This window comes from Eufriesea mexicana, unplaced genomic scaffold, assembly GCF_001483705.2.
Source record: "Eufriesea mexicana isolate 0111107269 unplaced genomic scaffold, ASM148370v2 scaffold759, whole genome shotgun sequence".
Classification (NCBI taxonomy): Eukaryota; Metazoa; Arthropoda; class Insecta; order Hymenoptera; family Apidae; genus Eufriesea; species Eufriesea mexicana.
In genome coordinates this window covers 577450-598128 of record NW_016908917.1, presented here as the reverse complement: position 1 = coordinate 598128, position 20679 = coordinate 577450, and the positions used below count along the sequence as shown (strand labels likewise).

Here is a 20679-nt window from a genome sequence, read left to right as displayed (position 1 = left end):
GCATTTTTTGATGTTCACTTCGTATCAAATGTAATACAATTTCCTATCACGTTTTAAAGTAATGGCACATATAACTGCATATTTCGCAGCTCGAGATTATACAAAGCCGGCGATTGATCGTCGCATCGCTGAATTATTAAAAAGGAGAGTCGGTTTAGAAGGATTACCGACCGAGACTTTAAAAGAAAAACTTGTATGTAAAATATAAGAATTATCTTCTTTACTGAGGAATATAAATATTAACCGACTATTTTATATCACACAGGCTAAATTTAAAGAAAAACGAAACGCGAGACAAGCATTGCTTAAAGCAACCCATAGACAGGTTTTGGACGTTGCAGCTTTCATTTTAAACGTACATCCTGATCTTTTAGAAGAGGGAATTATCGATAAAGATGAATACATCAATGTTTTGGATAGTTTCTTCCTCAAAGATGGGAAGCGTGCAATTCTCATACACTATCAACCTATGGAACCACCGCCGTTTGGTATCGTAAATTGTTCTTTTATTATGTAGAGTCTTTAAAAAATTCCGTATATAACCATTGCAAAAAAATATGAACAAAAATAGAATCTGGACGATGGAGTGCGCAATACGAGCGCGAAACTGAAATAATACGTTGCTGTATTACCGACGGCTTTACAGAGCAACTTTCTGGAAAATGTGTTATAGTCTACAGGTTAAAATCGGATATCGATTTCGAGACAAAACATATTCTCGATGTATGTGTTTCATATGGTTCGATACAATGCAAGATAATTTTATACATAACGCTCCGTTCTTAAATTCATCTTTATACCTAGGAAACATATTATGCATACGCAGAAGTCGATCCTTTGTCTCAGAGTGCACTCGCAGCCCTATCAGACTTAATTCTGAGGCTAAACTTGCCAGCAATAATCGCCAATACAGCATGGGGAGAATTGTCGAAATCTGAAACGGGTGAAAAAGTGATAAACAATTTCATCTGCGATTTCAGAGATTTTTGCGAATTTTTAAGCAGTAAGACGATATGATTCGTGTAAAATATGCGTAACACTGAAAATCGTAGAATGAAGATGTACCTTTATATTTCTTCTAGTGACTAAGATTGATTTAGAGAACACGATCAAATTTTATATCGATTGGAATGTCTATAATAGGTATTTAGAATCGCTGGAAAATAATAAAAAGAGTATTAGCAATCCAGAAGCTATTCATGCTATAGAGAATAATGTCAGATTATGGATGAAAAGTATGGAACGGGTAAAGTCTATGAGCATTGCCTTTAATGGTTATTCAATAGAAAATCATGCATATCTAAAATTCAGGCTGTCGTCCAAAGTCAACAATTGCGCAGAGAAACAGAGACAATGGGTCCAAACGCGGAACTCAGTTATTGGAGAAGGCTGCTTGCTCGTTTTTCCTCGATCATCGAACATATTAAATCACCATTTACTCAGAAGTACATAGAATTTTTGACAAAAATAAAATCCAAGCACATGAAGGTACGTTTGATCACGAGGCACCATTCTTTAAGCTATCTCAGAGCTACTTTGGAGCTAATAAAAATTCCACGTCGCATCTATACAGAAATGGAAGATACTGGAAAATCATGTTAAAACGATACAAATTCTTGCACAAGATAACGTGAAATATCTATACGCGTTGGAAAAATTTACTCAGCCTTTGTACAGGCTTGATCCAACGAAAATGGGCGAATATTTGCCCCCGCTTATGTACGTTATACGAATGATATACGCTACTTCCCGATTTTTTAATACCAGACGAATGGTCACGGCAGTTTTTGTAAAAGTACTGACGCAAAAATCCGACGAAAGTTATACATTTTATTTCGTATTTATGCCCCGTAAAATCCCAATGATTTAATCATCGATTCCAGATGACCAATCAAATGATTTTAGCATGCAAAGCATACTTAACCGAAGATGGCAAAATAAATCTCTGGAATGAAGCTAAATCTGTCATGATATCTAAAATAAAGGCAAATATTTATTTTCTCTGCATGACAATAAAGCACGATGATAAATATAGTAATATTTATTACATTAAATATTACGAATTGATGCATAAAAATTAAATATTACCGTAATAAATCGATTTATTACGGAATTCTTTTTACCGTAGGATTGCATTAAATTGTGCGAGCAGTATTACAATTACTACAACGAAATGTGCAAGCAAGTAAGAGAATCTACCGATGAAAGACCATTCGAAGTATCTGAGATGTACGTTTTCGGGAAGTTTAATACCTTCAAAGCGAGGATAATAAAAGTTAGCGATGAACGTGTATTATAAAGTCAACATTAACATTTTGCACAATTATTACAAATAAATTAAATATATTTCAGATCATGGACGTTTTGCAAACAGCTTTAACGTATCAAATTCTTTATAGCTCCGCGATACAGGGGATAGACGTGTTCGCGGACAAATTCTCAAGTTTCTTCCAGGATGTTTCGTCCAAGGATTACGACCCACTAGATCACAGGAAACCGTACTTCGATTCAGATTACGATAATTATAAAAGAAATACAGCAGATACGGAAGTAGAATTGAGAAACTTCTTCTATAAATGCGTATCAGAGACACCAAATATCACAGAAGCTTTAAGAGTAGTCGCGAGGTACCATTTTCCATTTTACATTTTCTCAAATATATTTGCAATCGAATCATTCATAGACCAAAGTGTCAACTATGTACAATTCGCTATGTAAATTTTACAAATATACAATTTTTCACGATAAATACAAATACTTATTCTTCATTTGGCGAATGAGCGACTCGAATAATGGCAATAGCATTCTTAATTTAAATGCAAATGTAACGAAATACCAGATAATATCACATAATGTAAATGCGATACCATAGATTTCAAAAGCTGAAGTTTAAACACCTGAGGATCGACAGGAAATACTTAGAGCTTATAACGTGGTTTCAAAAAGAGATCGAGGATGTGCGGGATCGATATAACGAGGATAGATCGGATCCACCGATACCGAGAAATATTCCACCTATCGCTGGTCGCATTTTATGGATCAGACAGCTTTTCAGACGTATCGAAAATCCAATGGAGATATATAAGAACTGCAGAAGAGTGATTGTCCACGATCATATGCAGCGGTGCATTAAACTGTACAATGCTTTGATCAGTGTCTTTATACACTACGAAATGATATATCACAGAGCATGGTACGACTCCTCGGAGATCGTAAGTATACTTATTACGCGAGATAAGGTAAATAAAACGACGATTCAAGTTGCTAAGTATTCCTATAGGTTCGACTGGCATTAGCTTCACCTTTGATCGTGAGACACCCAGATACGAATAAGTATCACTTAAACTTTGATTCGTACATCATCGAGGTGATACGTGAATCAGAGCACATGGCTAGGTTCGATTTGGAAGTGCCGGATTTCATACAAATTATAACGTTTTGTAAAGACAGGATCTTCTCGTCGTACCAAACCGTGAAGCAATTAGTCGAAGAGAACAATACGTTAAGGTACCTTCGTGCTTCGACGTCTTCTTGAATAAATCGGCAAATTAATGTTATTCTCGGCCCCTTTTTATTTTCCAGACGGACAATTCCAATTTTGTTTTTAAACCTGATAAAGATCGTTCTCGTTAATCTCGAGATTGCATTTCAACCTTGCCTATCCGTTATCACGTGGACGTCTCTGAACATCACAGAAATGTGTGATGAAATCAGAAAATCGATCACGTCCGTGCAGATCTTTGTCAAGGAGATAAAAGACATGAAGGAAGCGAGAGTCGACGAAGTTTTCGTATCCATATCAGAGGCCATTTTATTGAAGCTCGATGACTATGCAAAGCCTCCTATTCAATTACTAGACGACAATATCGCGTTTGGACTGACGGTGGCTGCCGATCTAGAAATTAAATCATCAGCCGCAGAGAAAGCTGTTACGACGATAATTAATAAGTTTATGGACTTCATCATCGACGAGTCTGTGCAGAGTGTTAAGTACAACTGGCTGGATAAGGATAAAATACTGAAACATATCTCACAGACGAAACTAACAAAGGGAAAATACGAACCAGGTGTTCATATCCGATTAATCGTCTTCGACTCTTTGCACTCGAAGATTTTTCTCGTTACGAGGAATCATTATTTCGATATTTCGTGTATTTTTAGATTATTTCAAATTTAAGTTTGACCATCGGTCTTGATAAACTTATCAAGTTGCGACTGAGAATTGTTTTCGAGTGCCAAGGATTAATATCTCGAATGATTCATGAATCATTTTATTTGTCACATTTTTATTAATCATAGGTTTTGCACCTATCGAGAGAACACGTAAAGTTCAAATAAATAAAGTGCATAACGAGTGCATGGAACTATTTGCATACTTTCACAATAAACTTATAGAAGCCTTGGTGAAATGCACCAAGAACTCCCTCGAGTTATTAAAGAAAGAAGTGACTGTAACGAGGTTCATTAAATTTCACCTATAATTCCCCAACAAAATAGCATTTTTAATCTTGTAAAAGATTACTAGTTATTTTTTACGCAATTACAGTCATTTGACAGAGGATGATGAGTCGAAGAAGAGGACACCGATACTTTTGACAACGTTCGTCTTGCAAATACCGAATATCGTGTTATCCCCTCCGATAGAAGAGTTGCAGCATTATTTTGGAAAACTAATAATCAGTGTGGTGGAGAACCATAAAGTAATTACCGCATGGGGACAACGTTATTCTAATGCAGGAAATAGTGGATCGGTTGAAAATACCCAGGGTCTGTTGTTCATAGTAGATAAATGCTAGTAAATATATAACATGAAATATAGAATAAATTTTTCCATACAGAAAATAACAAGGCACATGCGAAAAACTACTATCATATCATACTTGATCACAAGGAAATAGTTCGCAGTGTAATGAGTCTACAGGGTGCGATTTATGCCATAAAGGAAGACATCGATGAAATTGCCAATGTAACACCATTTCCATTTGTTTTCCATTTAATTTCCATTTATTTGTAAACACGCAAACAAACTTCGAACAGCGTTGTTTGAATTGGACGAACAATGAAATAACGCGATCAAAATTTACAGTGACGCTCGAAAAACACTGTGTGCAGTCCATAAATTTTTACGACTTTATTTAATAATACGATATCACGGAATTCGTTAATCCCATGCCAATTTTAGTATCATTGCTGTCCGATTAGAATTACTTGCGATATTCCTACATATGGGCCGAGGGAATAGACAAAATAATCGAAAATTTCGTCGACTCTGAACCCATCACCCAAGAAATCAAAGAGAAGTTCATGGAGTTTGACGATTTGGTCGCTGAAATACAAAATCTGCCTGATAAACATGTAGTGGGACCTATAGAAATTAGCATGGGTGAAGATCTAATTTGCTTTATCCTCCAGTATCCTTATTTCATGAGGAGTGAATTATACCATAACTGAACTCATCTAACATATTCTTAGAGAAACTGAAATTAGCATTCTTGGTCGAAGCAAGAGCTTGGAAGACGTTATTGGGTCAGAAATTATCCACGACTTACAAAGAGAAATTAAAAAGGATTACCGAGTACATAAACGATAAGAATAAGGTATTAGCTAGAGAAATAAAGGATTTAGAAGACGTGAGGATCGCGATGAAGTGCTTAGGCGAGATACGAGACGATTTTATATCCCTGGACATAGAGTTGATCTTAATAGAAGAAACGTACACTTTAATGGGGAAATTTAACATCTCTATATCGAAGGAAGAACAGGACATTGTAGACAGTTTGCGTTACAATTTTACAAACATGTTGAACACGGTAATATTTATGAGAAATTATCATCTGTATAATCGCGTGTCAAATATCTGAAATAATTTATTCCCCTTTTCCTAAGGCGAAACAAGTACAAGCGAAGATATGCGAGATGCAAGAGCCATTGAAAAAGGAATTGACAGATGGAGTTGCAATATTTAAGCAAGACGTAATTAATTTTGATCACGAATTTGAGATAAATGGCCCAATGGTTGAGGGAATTCCAGCCAAAGAAGCTAGTGATCGGTATTATCCATAAATAATATTACTATCATTTCGAGTTGCCATTTTTTTCCCTTTCTTCCATATTTTCCATTTATTTATTTTTTTTTTTGAAATATAATCTTTCTTATTAATGCGATGCAACTTCAACTATTCTATAATACCAATTTTCTACTAAATATATATAAAAATGAACATCATCTCCGTTGTATAATTTGTCTCTTATTATTATTTAATTTTCCTAGACTCATACTGTTCCAAGCCCTCCTGGAAGAGTTATGGGAAAAGTACAAGACTTACAGTAGCGGTGAAAGCTTATTCGGCATTGAAATAACAGAGTACACGGCTCTTCATCAAAGAAAAAGGGAAATTAATTTGCTGCAGAAGTTATATTCGTTGTATCTGCAGGTGATACGAACGATCGACAGCTATTATGAGATACCCTGGTCTGAAATCGACATCGAATCCATAGTGTCCGAATTGGCTGATTTTCAGAACAGGTGAATTCACGTCGTATTATTTTTCTCCTCATTTGCAGTACACTTTCGCACTGATTTAATTTTACAATTTTATTCCAGATGTCGACGATTACCAAAGGCTATGAGAGACTGGCCAGCTTATATCGATCTGAAAAAGAAGATCGACGACTTTAACGAGACTTGTCCATTGTTAGAGTTGATGGCTAACAAAGCTATGCAAGAAAGACACTGGGCAAGAATGTCCACGTTGTGTAAATACCCGTTTGACGTCGAGTCAGAGGCTTTTACTTTGGCGAACGTGATGCAAGCACCTTTGTTGAAGTACAAAGACGAAGTCGAGGTACCATTTTAGCTTAAACACGCGATATCCTCCGTTAATTATCTTAATTATTATTTGTAAATGTTTTACACGTTATTGTACATTATATGTAAAAAAATTATTTATATAACAATAACAATAATTACTATTGCTATTTTCTCACAGGATATATGCATCAGCGCAGTGAAGGAGCAAGAGATAGAGAGTAAACTGAAACAAATTATAGCAGAATGGGCTACAGTGGACTTACAATTCTCCACCTTCAAGCAACGAGGAGAATTGCTCTTAAAAGGAGCAGAAACAATCGAGATAATATCTCAACTCGAAGATAGCTTGATGGTGATCAGTTCATTGATGGCAAATCGGTATGAAGAACTATATTCAACTTTCTCAATCCTTTCCTAATTCAGAATAGTCATTTTTTAATTTAGGTACAATGCACCTTTCAAAAAGGAGATACAACTATGGCAAAGTAAACTCAGCAACACCTCTGAAATCTTAGCCAAGTGGCTAACTGTTCAGAACTTATGGGCCTATTTAGAAGCTGTATTCATTGGTGGAGACATATCCAAACAACTTCCAGCAGAAGCAAAACGTTTTAATGTAATGAAACGATTAAATTTTAAGAAGCAATGTCAGCAATTTCATTTTATATATTATAGAATATCGATAAAGCTTGGGTGAAGATCATGTATCGAGCACGAGAAAGGGTGAACGCAGTGGAAACATGCACAGGAGATGAAACAATGGGCCAATTTCTGCCACATTTGTTGGAGCAGCTGGAATCTTGCCAGAAGTCCCTTAGCGGGTATCGCAATCGAATCATGCATACTCAACTCTATAATTAATATGGACAAATTTGGCTAAAATAGGATAAAATACTTGCACAGGTATCTGGAAACAAAACGAAGCATATTTCCAAGGTTCTGTTTCATATCAGATCCTACCTTGCTGGAGATTCTTGGTCAAGCAGCTGACTGTCACACCATACAGAACTATCTCGATGGCTTCTTTGACAATGTGGCGAAAGTAATTTTCAGAAAAATCCTTTCCCGTTTCAGATTTATCTACAACTTAGAATTTCCGATTTATAGTTAGACTTCCATGAAAAAGAGTATGAGAGGATTGTAGCCATGTACTCACGAGAAAATGAGAAAGTGGTACTGGAGAAGGATGTTATATGCACAGGGGGTGTAGAAAATTGGTTGAATACTTTCTTATCGGTTCACCAATTCTCAGTAGGCAGTGTGATCTCGCAGGGGTTGCAAACTCTAGCCAATGAAGATTTTGACATCATACAGTTGATAGACAATTCGATTCTACAAGTAAATTTGATAATAAATAGTAGACCTATTTTTAATATAATAGTAGACATTTTAATAGTAGACCTTTTTTAATTGCTGACAGTCGATTTTATATGTAAGACAAGTCAAGCTTTCTTCACGACTAAAAATTATATTGCTCCTTGATAGGTGGGGCTGTTAGCCTTACAAGTTCTATGGACTCGCGATTCTGAGGTAGCCTTGAATACAGCAAAACGGGACAGAGGTATTATGAAGCGAACAAACCTATGGTTCCTTGATTTATTGAACAACCTCATCGAAATGACTGTTAAAGACTTGTCGAAATACGCGAGAGCAAAATACGAGGCTTTGATCACGATTCACGTGCATCAGAGGTATAATACAAATGCAAATCTCTTCAACGTATCCCATGGAAATTAGAAATTAATTTCAAAAATTAAATGCATATCATTTTTTACCGAATCACTCTGAACGAATGAGTCAATGAATACAAATTTATTTGTCCAGTAAAAAACGCATATGGCGGCTAAAGTGATAGCGAATTTTATGAATATTGCAGAGACATATTCGACGAATTATGTCACCTCAGGATACGTAATGTGAACGACTTCGAATGGCTGAAACAGAGTAGATTTTATTACGATAGCGAGACGGAAGATATTCCCATAAAAATCACAGACATAGATTTCGTCTATCAGAACGAGTTTCTAGGCTGCACAGATCGACTCGCTATTACTCCTCTTACCGACAGATGCTATATAACGTTGGCTCAAGCTGTGGGTTAGATCATCGATGAATCAATGAATCTTTCATCGCCACATCGGACCTGTACATTAATTTCCAATTATCGTGGCGCAATTTTAAAATGCTACTTCTAGGTATGAACTTTGGGGGTGCACCCGCGGGACCAGCCGGTACTGGCAAAACGGAAACCACAAAGGATATGGGGAAAGCCCTTGGAAAATACGTGGTGGTATTTAATTGCTCCGACCAAATGGATTTCCGCGGTCTGGGCAGAATATTTAAAGGATTAGCCATGTCCGGTGCCTGGGGCTGCTTCGACGAGTTTAATCGCATCGATTTGCCGGTCCTGTCGGTAGCTGCTCAGCAAATAGCAATTGTACTTACAGCGAGAAAGGAGAGAAAAACAACTTTCCTTTTTAGGTATGCACGAAGAATAATTAGAGTTTAGCCATTCGAGAGTTTATTTTTCTTGCTGATGCATTAGAAATTTAAAAATGCCTCAAATTAGTTCTATTTTATTCTATTTCATTCTATTTTAAAAATAATTATTTTTATTATTATTTTAAAATATTCTATATTCTATTTTATAGTAATTTTTAGGACTATTTATCAAAGTTTTAAACTTAAGTATGTATAGTTTCTTAACAGCCAGCATTATGATTTAATTATGTAAAGTTATGGATTGAAAAAGCGTTTAAGCATTGAGTAATTAAGACAAAATACGAATTCTATAGCGACGGTGAGGTATATAAATTGAACTTCGAGTTTGGAATCTTCATCACTATGAATCCTGGCTATGCTGGGCGCCAAGAATTGCCAGAAAATTTAAAGATACAATTCAGAAGCGTCGCTATGATGGTTCCTGATAGACAAGTATCGTCGCATGGAAATAAATTACTTATCATTTATCAAATATAAATTTGTCGTATCGATAATGATGCATCTGCTTAGATAATTATGCGTGTAAAACTGGCAGCCTGTGGTTTCAAGGAAAACGTCCTGCTATCGCGAAAATTTTTCACGTTGTACAAATTGTGCGAAGAGCAACTGAGCAAGCAAGTGCATTACGATTTCGGTTTGAGGAATATATTATCTTGTTTGCGAACACTTGGTGCACAGAAACGAGCGAATCCCACTGACTCTGAAGAAACTACCCTAATGAGAGTCTTAAGGTGCGAGGAAATATATAAACTAAAAATTCTAGAGAACCTCTCTGTTATCCAAATTCTCTTTATCTTCACACTGCTATGTTACAGAGATATGAATCTGTCAAAATTGGTGGACGAAGACGAACCATTGTTCATGTCCCTCATCGAAGACATGTTCCCAGGAATCAAGCTCAAAACTCAAACATACAAAGACCTGCAGAAAGCAATCGCTAACGCGACTGTAGCGCTTGGTATAATGAATCATCCAGAGTGGAATTTGAAGACAGTTCAGGTATTGACTCTATTCGGCGCTATTATGCTTTAAGAGTAAACGAAAACTATGACATCCTTTGTACTTCTAGCTATACGAGACTTCTTTGGTTCGTCACGGTTTGATGGTGCTTGGGCCAACGGGTTCTGGGAAAACCCAGTGCATGTGGGCACTCATGAAGGCTCTGACTGAGATGGGAATGCCTCACAAAGAAGTCCGAATGAATCCCAAAGTTAGCATCTATTCTTAAACTCTATTTCCAGCTCTCTGAATTTTAATTGCTGATCGGTTACTGTATGTTCACAATTGGCAATTGTCTTAGGCCATAACTGCGTCCCAGATGTTTGGAAAATTGGATGTAGCGACGAATGACTGGACAGACGGGATTTTCTCTACCATATGGAGAAGATCTACTCATACGAAGAAAACGGATAATCTATGGATGGTTCTGGATGGTCCTGTGGATGCTGTATGGATCGAGAACTTGAATTCGGTGCTAGACGACAATAAGACGCTGACTCTAGCGAACGGTGATCGTATAATTATGGCATCGAATACTAAATTGGTCTTCGAGCCAGATAACGTTGATAATGCATCGCCAGCCACGATATCTCGTATGGGTATGGTGTTCATTAGTGCTTCTGTATTGAAATGGAGTCCCATTCTGCAGGTGATGTCGATATCTTAAAAAATAAATATCTTTTATTATTCTCTGTACTGTATTCTCTAATAAATCTGAATGTTTGATTGATAATATTTAGGGGTGGTTTAAGAGACAACCACCAGCGCAGGCAGAAGTGTTGAATAATTTGTTTAATAAGATTTACGACGACGCTCATACCTTCGTCCAAACTAGGCTTCCGGTTAAAATGAACCTCTTGGAAGCTATCTACATAAGGCAGTGTATCGATCTGTTAGAAGGTTTACTTACCACAAACAAAGATTCAAGTACGTATTTCCTATACGTGTAATTGCATTTTATCGAATAAAGATAAATTTTAATCGACATTTGTGGTGTATAGAAGTGCTTCCGGATTATCATATCGAAAAGATATTCCTTTTCTCGCTCATGTGGAGTCTGGGAGCAGTATTGGAATTAGAGGAACGAAACGCACTGCAGGAGTTCCTACTTCATCACGAATCGAAGTGTAATTGGCCAAAATGCATGGTAATGCTTCTATAATGCATATAAATAACATTATCTGAAATTGAAGCGAGGATAATTATATCATGAAATAATGGCCAATGTAGGAAGATGAAACCATATTTGAATATTTGGTATCGGACGATGGCCACTGGATGCATTGGTCTGAGAAGGTTCCAGAGTTCATCTATCCACCTGATGAAGTCTTAAAATATTACACTATCCTTGTTCCCAACATAGATAATACAAGAACCTTGTTCCTGATCAATGTCATCGCTAAACAAAGGAAAGCAGTACTTCTAATAGGTACAATCTTCATTCATTGATAATTTAAAATTATTAAGAAATTTTATTAAGCGATTGAAATTATAGGAGAACAGGGAACTGCCAAAACGGTCATGTTAAAAAGCTACATGTCCCAATATGATCCGGAAGAACAGTTGTTCAAATCCTTCAGTTTTTCTTCTGCATCCACTCCGAATATGGTTCAGGTAATGAAACGAATTAACGTAAGTTCGGAAATTAGTAACGATAACGTGTTATAAAGTAACGGAATGCTAATTCGCAGCGGGTGTTCGAAAGCTATGTAGAGAAGAGGGTTGGTAACACTTATGGACCCCCAGGTGGTAGGAGAATGACCATTTTCATCGACGACATAAATATGCCAGCCATAAATGAATGGGGGGACCAAATTACAAATGAGATTGTCCGCCAACTGATGGAGTATAAAGGCTTTTATTCCCTGGATAAGCCCGGTGATTTCTGTATCATACAGGACATCCAATTGCTCGCCGCCATGATTCACCCAGGCGGGGGTAGAAATGATATTCCACCGAGACTGAAGAGACAATTCAATATTTTTAATTGTACATTACCGTCCAATAAATCTATGGACACGATCTTCAGTGAGGACGTATAATTACTAAAATCGATATATTATATTATAGCACATTCTAATTAGATGTCCAAAATTACTAAAATCGATATATCACATCATACCATATTTTAATTCCATAGATATTGCCAATTAATGCAACATTTCTTTTCTTTTCCTCTTTTCCTTGCAATTATGCTTAACATTTTTTCAGGGAGTATCGGAGAAGGATATTTCTGCAGCACCAGGTTCGATGAGAACATCGTAAGTTTCCTGCCAAAATTGATACCTTTGACGAGAGTCTTATGGCAGCAGACCAAGATAAAAATGCTACCAACGCCGGCTAAGTTCCATTACGTTTTCAACCTAAGAGACTTGTCTCGAATTTGGGAAGGTATTCTTAGAATCGAGAGAGCCGAATGCGATACTAGAAGCCGGCTGCTGAAGCTCTGGGAACACGAATGTACTCGTGTAATCGCGGATCGGTCGGTTATTACATCGCCATTGATATTTAAAAAATTTTTTAAATCAAAATAATCGTACCTTTCTTTATCCTCGCTAGATTTACAAGTGCCGAGGATACCCAGTGGTTCAAGAGTACACTGAGACGAACAGCTGAGAAGATGCTGGGTTCCGACTTTAGCTTCTATATACCCGTAGAAACGTATTTCGTGAATTTTCTACGAGAACCACCGGAACCCACGGGAGACGAACCGGAAGACTTCGTCTTCGAGGCACCAAAGATTTACGAAGAAATTCCAAGGTACAGCTTCGCTCTAATTAATACATTAGTGTAACTTCATTAATTAGATCGCAATGACGTATCTTTTTACAGTTACGACGCATTGATTCGAATATCGAGAATCTTAGGTGTTCCTCGAAGCAACGCCATGCTAGTCGGGGTTGGAGGATCAGGCAAACAAAGCCTAACTCGTTTGGCCTCTTTTATTGCGGGTTTCAACTTTTATCAAATAACATTAACTAGGTAATTAACGACAGAATACCTGAATAATTACAAAACCAGGTATCTTCATGAACCATCTGCCAAAGTGCTTAAGCAGACGACGATTACGAAGCCAACAGTTTTATTGTACTGTCTGTTCCTAGGAGTTACACCGTCGGAAGCCTAATAGAGGATCTGAGGAAAGTGTATCACGCAGCTGGAACAGGAAGCAAGGGGCAGACGTTTATATTCACGGATAACGAGATCAAGGAAGAAGCTTTTCTGGAGTACATAAATAATATCTTGAGCGTTGGAGAGGTTGCAAATCTGTTCCCACCTGACGAACTCGACGATATCTTGTCGCTAGTGACGCCATTGATGAAGAGCGAAGATCCAAGGCGACCACCGACTCCTGATAATCTTTACGATTATTTCTTGTCACGTGCGAGAGACCAGTTACACGTAGTCCTGTGCTTTTCACCAGTATGCACCATCATTTGCTTCAAATTTGCATAAATTATAATTTAATTATTCGGAGTAAAGTCTAGGTACGTTACACTCGTACAAGAATTGCAGACGTTTGTGAATCACAGGTCGGTGAGAAGTTCAGGTCTAGAGCACTGAAGTTCCCTGGTCTTATATCCGGCTGTACGATAAATTGGTTCTGGAGATGGCCGAAAGACGCCTTATACGCAGTCAGTGATCATTTCCTGAAGAAATATAAAATAATCTGCAGTCCAGAGATAAAGCAACAGCTGATAGAAGTGATGGGAGACATACACAATAACGTGAACGATGTTTGCACTAAATACTTCGACAGGTAGCGTTATATGGATTGCTTGTAACTTATTTTCATACGCATTACGCGGTTTCTCGAGCAGATTCCGAAGACAGGTGTACGTCACTCCAAAATCATTCTTAACTTTCCTGAGCGGATACAAGATACTTTATAAGCAAAGACTGGATAATATTAATATCCTCTCGTATCGTATGAGCAATGGCTTGAGCAAGCTAGTCGATGCCGCGGCACAGGTTGACGAACTGCGCAAAGTTCTAGAGATTAATCAGCAAGAAATCGCGGAGAAGAACGTGCAAGTGGAAGCTGTTCGTATTATTTCTGCATTGATGATTAAAAGTTTACATTTCTCTGAACTACTGCATACGGATCATTTCCTCGTTCATTCGCAGATCCTAGTCACGGTGAACGAGAAGAAGAGAGAAGCAGAGGCTGTGAAGGCACAAGTGCAAGTGTCTAAAGACGAAGCGGAAGCCATCTTGAAAGTGATCGCGAAGGAAAAAGTGGTTGCAGAACAGAAATTGAAGGCTGCAGAACCTGCTTTGTTGGCAGCTGAGGCTGCATTGCAAGTTTGTTTCATTTTCACAATTTTATATTGCACTTAGTCTAATTTTATTGAATATTTTAGACCATAAAAGCTGCTGATATCGCGACAGTGAGAAAATTAGGAAAACCGCCATATTTAATTACGCTTATCATGGACTGCGTGATAATACTGTTTGGAAGAAAACTGGAACCGGTAAAGCCGGATTACGAAAGGCAATTTTTAACTCCTTCGTGGTCTGAAGCTTTAAAGGTAATTTTATCGTTTCCATAAATTCAAGAAAATATTTAATATACAAAGAGTGCTTATTTTTCCATCGATTATAGGTGATGGCTGACACCAGATTTCTGTATAACTTGCAAAATTTCCCAAAGGACAACATCAACGCTGAAACTGTTGACTTGATGCAACCATACTTGAATTATCATTTATATACCTACGAAGCTGCGAAGCAAGCTTGCGGAAATGTAGCTGGTCTCATTCAATGGACCATCTCGATGGTTACCTTCTACGGGATAAATAAAGACGTTCTTCCTTTGAAAGTACCTTTTATTCCAGTTATTAAAATTCGTATCTTTATAAAGAATCTCTTATGTCTATAAAGAACCCCGAATTCATAGGCAAATTTGGCCGTGCAAGAGAGCAAGTACGAAAAAGCGAATCGAAACCTAATGGAGGCTGAAAGTGTTTTAAGGGAGAAAGACGAAGACTTGAAAGTGGTGCAGAGAGAGTTCGATGCTGTAATGGAAGAACGTCAAGTAATTTATGAGATATACGTTGAGAAAAATAGTTCACGTTCAGCCATTAATTCGATCCTCTTCTTTTTACACCCCTATGGATCGCTTTTTAATCTTTCTTCTTATATCACGTATCTCTTCTGTTCCTATTTTCGACCATTCTTCTATCTCAGTTTCAAAGTTCATATTTTTATTATATAGAATTACTACTTTAATATCAAAATTATTACTTTAATATTTTATAAAATTCATTTTAATCGGATAAAATTCCCGTTGTTAGAAAATAGTCGACCTCGCTGAGATTTGCCAAGCAAAAACAGACACCGCCACAGCCATGATCGAGGGCCTTTCTGGCGAAAGAATAAGATGGACGGAGCAATTGGCATCGTTTAAATCGGAAACAGATCGTCTTGTTGGCGATATATTGATTCTGATGGGTTTCTTGTCATATTGTGGCCCCTTCAACCAAGAATTCAGGACTTTGTTACAAAAGCAGTGGTTCGATTTTATTCAAAGTCGGAAAATTCCTATTTCTCTCGTGATAAATATTACTGCTAGTTTGACTGACACAGCTACCGTGAGTAGAGAGTTTTCCAAGGGTCTGTTAATTCTAACTTTGTGAAATTATCACTTTGGTTTCGTAAAGATTGGAGAGTGGAGTTTGCAAGGTCTTCCAACGGATGACTTGTCCATTCAGAATGGAATTATAGTAACACAGGCAACCAGATATCCTCTTTTAATTGACCCACAGTTGCAAGGCAAAGCGTGGATCAAGAATAAAGAAGAAGAATTTCAATTACAGGTAAAATCCTTTTATCATGTTAAAATAATTCATTTATTTATTGTAATTATAATATTTTTATATTTTGTATGTATTATAATATTTATTGTATTGTACCAGCCGTATTAATTTTTATATATGATTTTAGCCAACGTTGCTCACACACAGATACTTTAGAAATCACTTGGAAGATTGTGTTTCTTTGGGTCGTCCATTGCTAATTGAGGATGTAGGAGAGGAATTAGATCCTGTCTTAGATAATTTGTTAGAGAAGAATTTTATAAAGATAGGCACTTCTCTGAAGGTAAAACGTGTGCATTTTAATTGTTTGAAGGAAAACCTGACAACACGTGGACTGATTACTTCAATAGGTAAAATTAGGTGATAAGGAAGTGGATATCCATAAAGACTTCAGACTTTATATCACTACAAAGTTACCGAATCCATTATATACTCCAGAAATATTTGCACGTACTGCTATAATAGATTTTACAGTCACCATAAAGGGTAATTTCTTTTAAGTATAATTTTAAATTGATTTAATACATGCAAATTAATTTTTGAATTCACTCATAGGATTAGAGGATCAACTGCTGGGAAGAGTCATCCTGACCGAGAAGAAGGAACTTGAAACGGAGAAAACACAATTGATAGCAGACGTAACTGCAAATAATAGAAAGATCAAGGAACTGGAAGCTAATCTTTTACAGAAATTAACCACCGTAGAGGTATTTACCTCGCTTCATTTTACCCTTAAATTTCCATAACCGTCTCGTTCCTTTTACTTTCAGGGACCTTTGATAGAAGACGTGGAATTAATGTCTGTATTGAATACCACGAAACAAACGGCAGCTGAGATAAACGAGAAATTAAGCACCGCGAAGGATACAGAATTAAGAATCGATTCTGCACGCGAAGAGTTTCGACCAGTCGCAAGACGTGGCAGTGTTTTGTACTTTTTAATTTGCGATATGTCTTTGGTCAATTCCATGTATCAAACGTCGCTCGTCCAATTTCTCGAACGATTCGATATCTCTATGGAAAGGTACAGATGAAACGTATACGTTTATTCATAAATAATGACTAACGTATAGCATATAATTCAAAAACGTCTGTTTTATTTAGATCTGAGAAGAGTCCAGTTAATCAAAGAAGAATCAACTATATTATCGAATATCTCACGTATGAAATATTCAGATACAAAGCAAGGGGTCTTTACGAAATACACAAATACATGTTTATCTTATTGATGACGTTAAAAATCGATTTACAACGCGATGCTATTACTCACGAAGAGTTTCAGTATTTCATCAAAGGTGGTGCAGCTTTGGACTTGAACACTGTCGCACCGAAACCCTGCAAGTGGATTACCGATGTCACCTGGCTGAATTTGATCGCACTCTCTGGATTAAGACAGTTTCAGTACATCGCATCTCAAGTTCCAGCTTCTGAAAAACTTTGGAAGCAATGGTTTGATAAAGCTGCCCCAGAGGAAGAAGTGATACCAGATGGTTACAACACTTTGGATACTTTTCGTCGCTTATTGCTAATTAGGTTGTTCCGATTATCCTTTAAAGAGGATTTTAATTATTATTAAGTAGATCGTTTAAACAGATATTGTATGTAGAGAATGTGATGAATTTTTAGAGCCTGGTGTATAGATAGAACACTGTCACAATCGCGAAAATACATATCAAGTTCGCTAGGAGAGAAATATGCAGAACCTGTAATTACTCTTATGGATGTAATGCATAGCGAATCAAGGCCAAATACACCAATGATCTGTTTCTTGAGTATGGGATCTGATCCTACTCCCAGTATAGAGCAGCTTGCCAAAAAGATGGAGATTATGTGTAAAAGTATCTCGATGGGGCAGGGTCAAGAAGTCCATGCACGAAAATTGCTTCAAAGTGCAAAAACTGAAGTTCGTTTTTATAGTGTGAATGAAATTACGTGAAAATTTAGCGCGAACAATGAATAAATAATTTATAGGGATTTTGGGCATTGTGCCAAAATTGTCACTTAGGTCTGGATTATATGGCAGAGTTAGTTAATTTTATTTTGGAAATGGAGGAACCACATCCTCATTTTCGTATTTGGATTACTACAGAACCACATAAAGATTTTCCAATATCCCTTTTACAAATGTCTATAAAATATACTTATGAACCTCCACAAGGTAAACTAAAAATAGTTTTCAAGATTTATTGTTTCTATAGTTTTTGTTTCTTTTAGGAATAAGAGCAGGTTTGCTTTCTACATACAGTGGAATGCACCAAGAAATGTTAGATCAATGTGATGCCCCACAGTATATACCAATTATATATGCAGTATCATTTTTGCATACCATTGTGCAAGAAAGAAGAAAATTTGGACCACTTGGTTGGAATATACCCTATGAATTTAATATGTCAGATTGGCTGGCATCCTGTATATTTATTAATAATCACTTGAATGATTTTGATATAAAACAGGGAATAAGTTGGCTTACTATAAGGTAATACATAAAAATAGTGTCTTCTAATCGATTAGATAGATTTAATAATAAGACAATATATTTTAGGTATATGATTGGAGAGGTGCAGTATGGAGGACGTGTTACAGATGATTATGACAAAAGATTGTTGAATACATTTGCCAAACTATGGTTTTCAGATGCACTTTTTTCAGAGGATTTTGTATTTTACAAAGGATATCCAGTTCTAGTTTATAAACAAGTTACAGAGTATCTAAAAGTAATTGATGAAATGAATCCTATAGATCCACCTCAAGTTTATGGTTTGCATGCTAATGCAAATATTACGTAAGAACATTTTCTGACAGTGTGTCAACTGTAAAGAAATTTATTAATATGAATTTATAATTTTAGATATCAAGGTAACACTACACAAGCTGTTTTAGATACTATAATGTCTGTACAACCAAAAGAAGCAGGTGCAGTAGGTGCTGAATCTAGAGAAGTAATAGTAGCTAGACAAGCAAAAGAAATGTTAAAAAAATTACCACTAAGTTATGATCCATTTGAAGTAAAAGAAAAGTATGTAAAATAATGTATTTGAGTAATAGTTTTCTTAATTGAGTGCGAAATGCTATTTTATAGACTAAAACTATTGGATGCCACTGCACCAATGACCATTTTCTTGAAACAAGAAATTGACAGAATACAAGTAGTTATTAAAGTAGTGGATACTATACTGAAAGATCTTTTACTAGCCATAGAAGGTGTTATTATAATGAGTGAGGTAACATTTTTTTATTAATTCCATGCTAAATGGTATACATTCATTAAATAAATATATCTAGGAATTGAGGGATGCTCTTGATAATATATATGATACAAGAGTACCAAAGTCATGGAGAGCAAAATCATGGGAATCTTTTTCTCTTGGCTTTTGGTTTACTGAACTATTAGATAGAAATAAACAATTTTCTAATTGGCTATTGACTGGTAGACCAATAAAATTCTGGATGACTGGATTTTTTAATCCTCAAGGCATGTGACAATTTATATGTAAACTATCCAAATTCCTTATAAAACAAATGAATTTTACATATGTAGGATTTTTAACTGCAATGAGGCAAGAAGTAACAAGAGCTCATAAAGGTTGGGCTTTGGATAATGTAACTTTGCATAATGAGGTTTTACGTTATACAGCAGAAGAAATTAAAACTGCACCCCAAGTATGTTAATTATATTTATCTATTTGTGTACCTGAAAAAAACTAACTTTTTCTTGTATGATTAGGAGGGAGTTTATGTATATGGACTATTTCTTGAAGGAGCTGGATGGGATAAGAGAAATAATAGGTTGTGTGAATCAGCAAATAAAGTTTTATATGTGTTAATGCCTGTGATTCATATTTTTGCTTTGTATAATATTCCTGATAAAGATCCAAAATTATATCAGGTAGGTATAACTGCATCACAAATTTTTAATTTATTAAAATTATCATGATATTCACAGTGCCCAGTGTACAAAAAACCACAAAGAACGTACGTGTTATTAATAACACCGCTTTGGTTACAAACGAATAGACCACCGGAATTTTGGACTTTGCGTGGAGTCGCATTATTATGCGATATTAAATAAACGATAAAATTTCCGTCTCGCTTTAAACTGATATATATGAATATAAAATATACAATGCAAAGAATTCGAACGATAAAATGATTTATTATGTTCACGAAGTCTATACAAAAATTTACCATGCTGTAATATATATAAATACAATTGACACTTACCTTCGGTTGAAGTCGAGTAATATTTGTCGTTGTTGGAAGAATTAGCTCGAAAAATTTATTCGTTTGTTGAGTTTTGAAAACTTGTGATAACACCTCGTGTTTTAACATATAAATTTTCACAAACGTACATGAACGAGCGCGTGTAAATTGTAGATTTTCATTGATTTATTCAAAAGCTTTTGCAAACAGTATAACGAATAAAAATGTTGGAAACTTTCGAGTCGTTGAAAATTTTAACACTCGGAATAGCTAGTGAATTACCATCACTAAATCGTAATGAAAGCACGCCTCGAGTTTACTGTCTTTTGACATCTTTTTTTTCGGTTC

At 36.2% G+C, this 20679-nt stretch overlaps 1 protein-coding gene across 1 annotated transcript; it reads left to right on the top strand.

The window, feature by feature from the left end:
- Nucleotides 1–61: 61 nt before the first annotated feature.
- kl-3 (dynein heavy chain 8, axonemal kl-3) lies at nt 62–20200 on the top strand. The gene is given in 64 exon segments (XM_017898931.1): nt 62–193; nt 266–488; nt 572–723; nt 805–1003; nt 1083–1246; nt 1312–1488; nt 1574–1795; nt 1884–1985; nt 2129–2275; nt 2470–2627; nt 2873–3057; nt 3666–4067; nt 4300–4459; nt 4547–4733; nt 4820–4966; nt 5203–5383; nt 5473–5810; nt 5887–6050; nt 6272–6526; nt 6605–6845; nt 6990–7189; nt 7256–7427; nt 7487–7632; nt 7715–7853; nt 7919–8149; nt 8297–8466; nt 8688–8908; nt 9007–9292; nt 9607–9745; nt 9824–10044; nt 10129–10312; nt 10383–10523; nt 10614–10961; nt 11053–11239; nt 11314–11459; nt 11543–11741; nt 11808–11926; nt 12004–12340; nt 12524–12794; nt 12872–13242; nt 13443–13735; nt 13846–14072; nt 14134–14356; nt 14441–14617; nt 14677–14844; nt 14919–15134; nt 15213–15350; nt 15610–15906; nt 15976–16131; nt 16259–16414; nt 16482–16617; nt 16687–16838; nt 16902–17155; nt 17236–17664; nt 17758–18034; nt 18103–18289; nt 18346–18607; nt 18674–18913; nt 18980–19147; nt 19211–19352; nt 19414–19603; nt 19670–19791; nt 19856–20017; nt 20075–20200. Coding segments are annotated over 64 exon segments (13062 nt in total).
- The last annotated feature ends 479 nt before the right edge of the window (nt 20201–20679 follow it).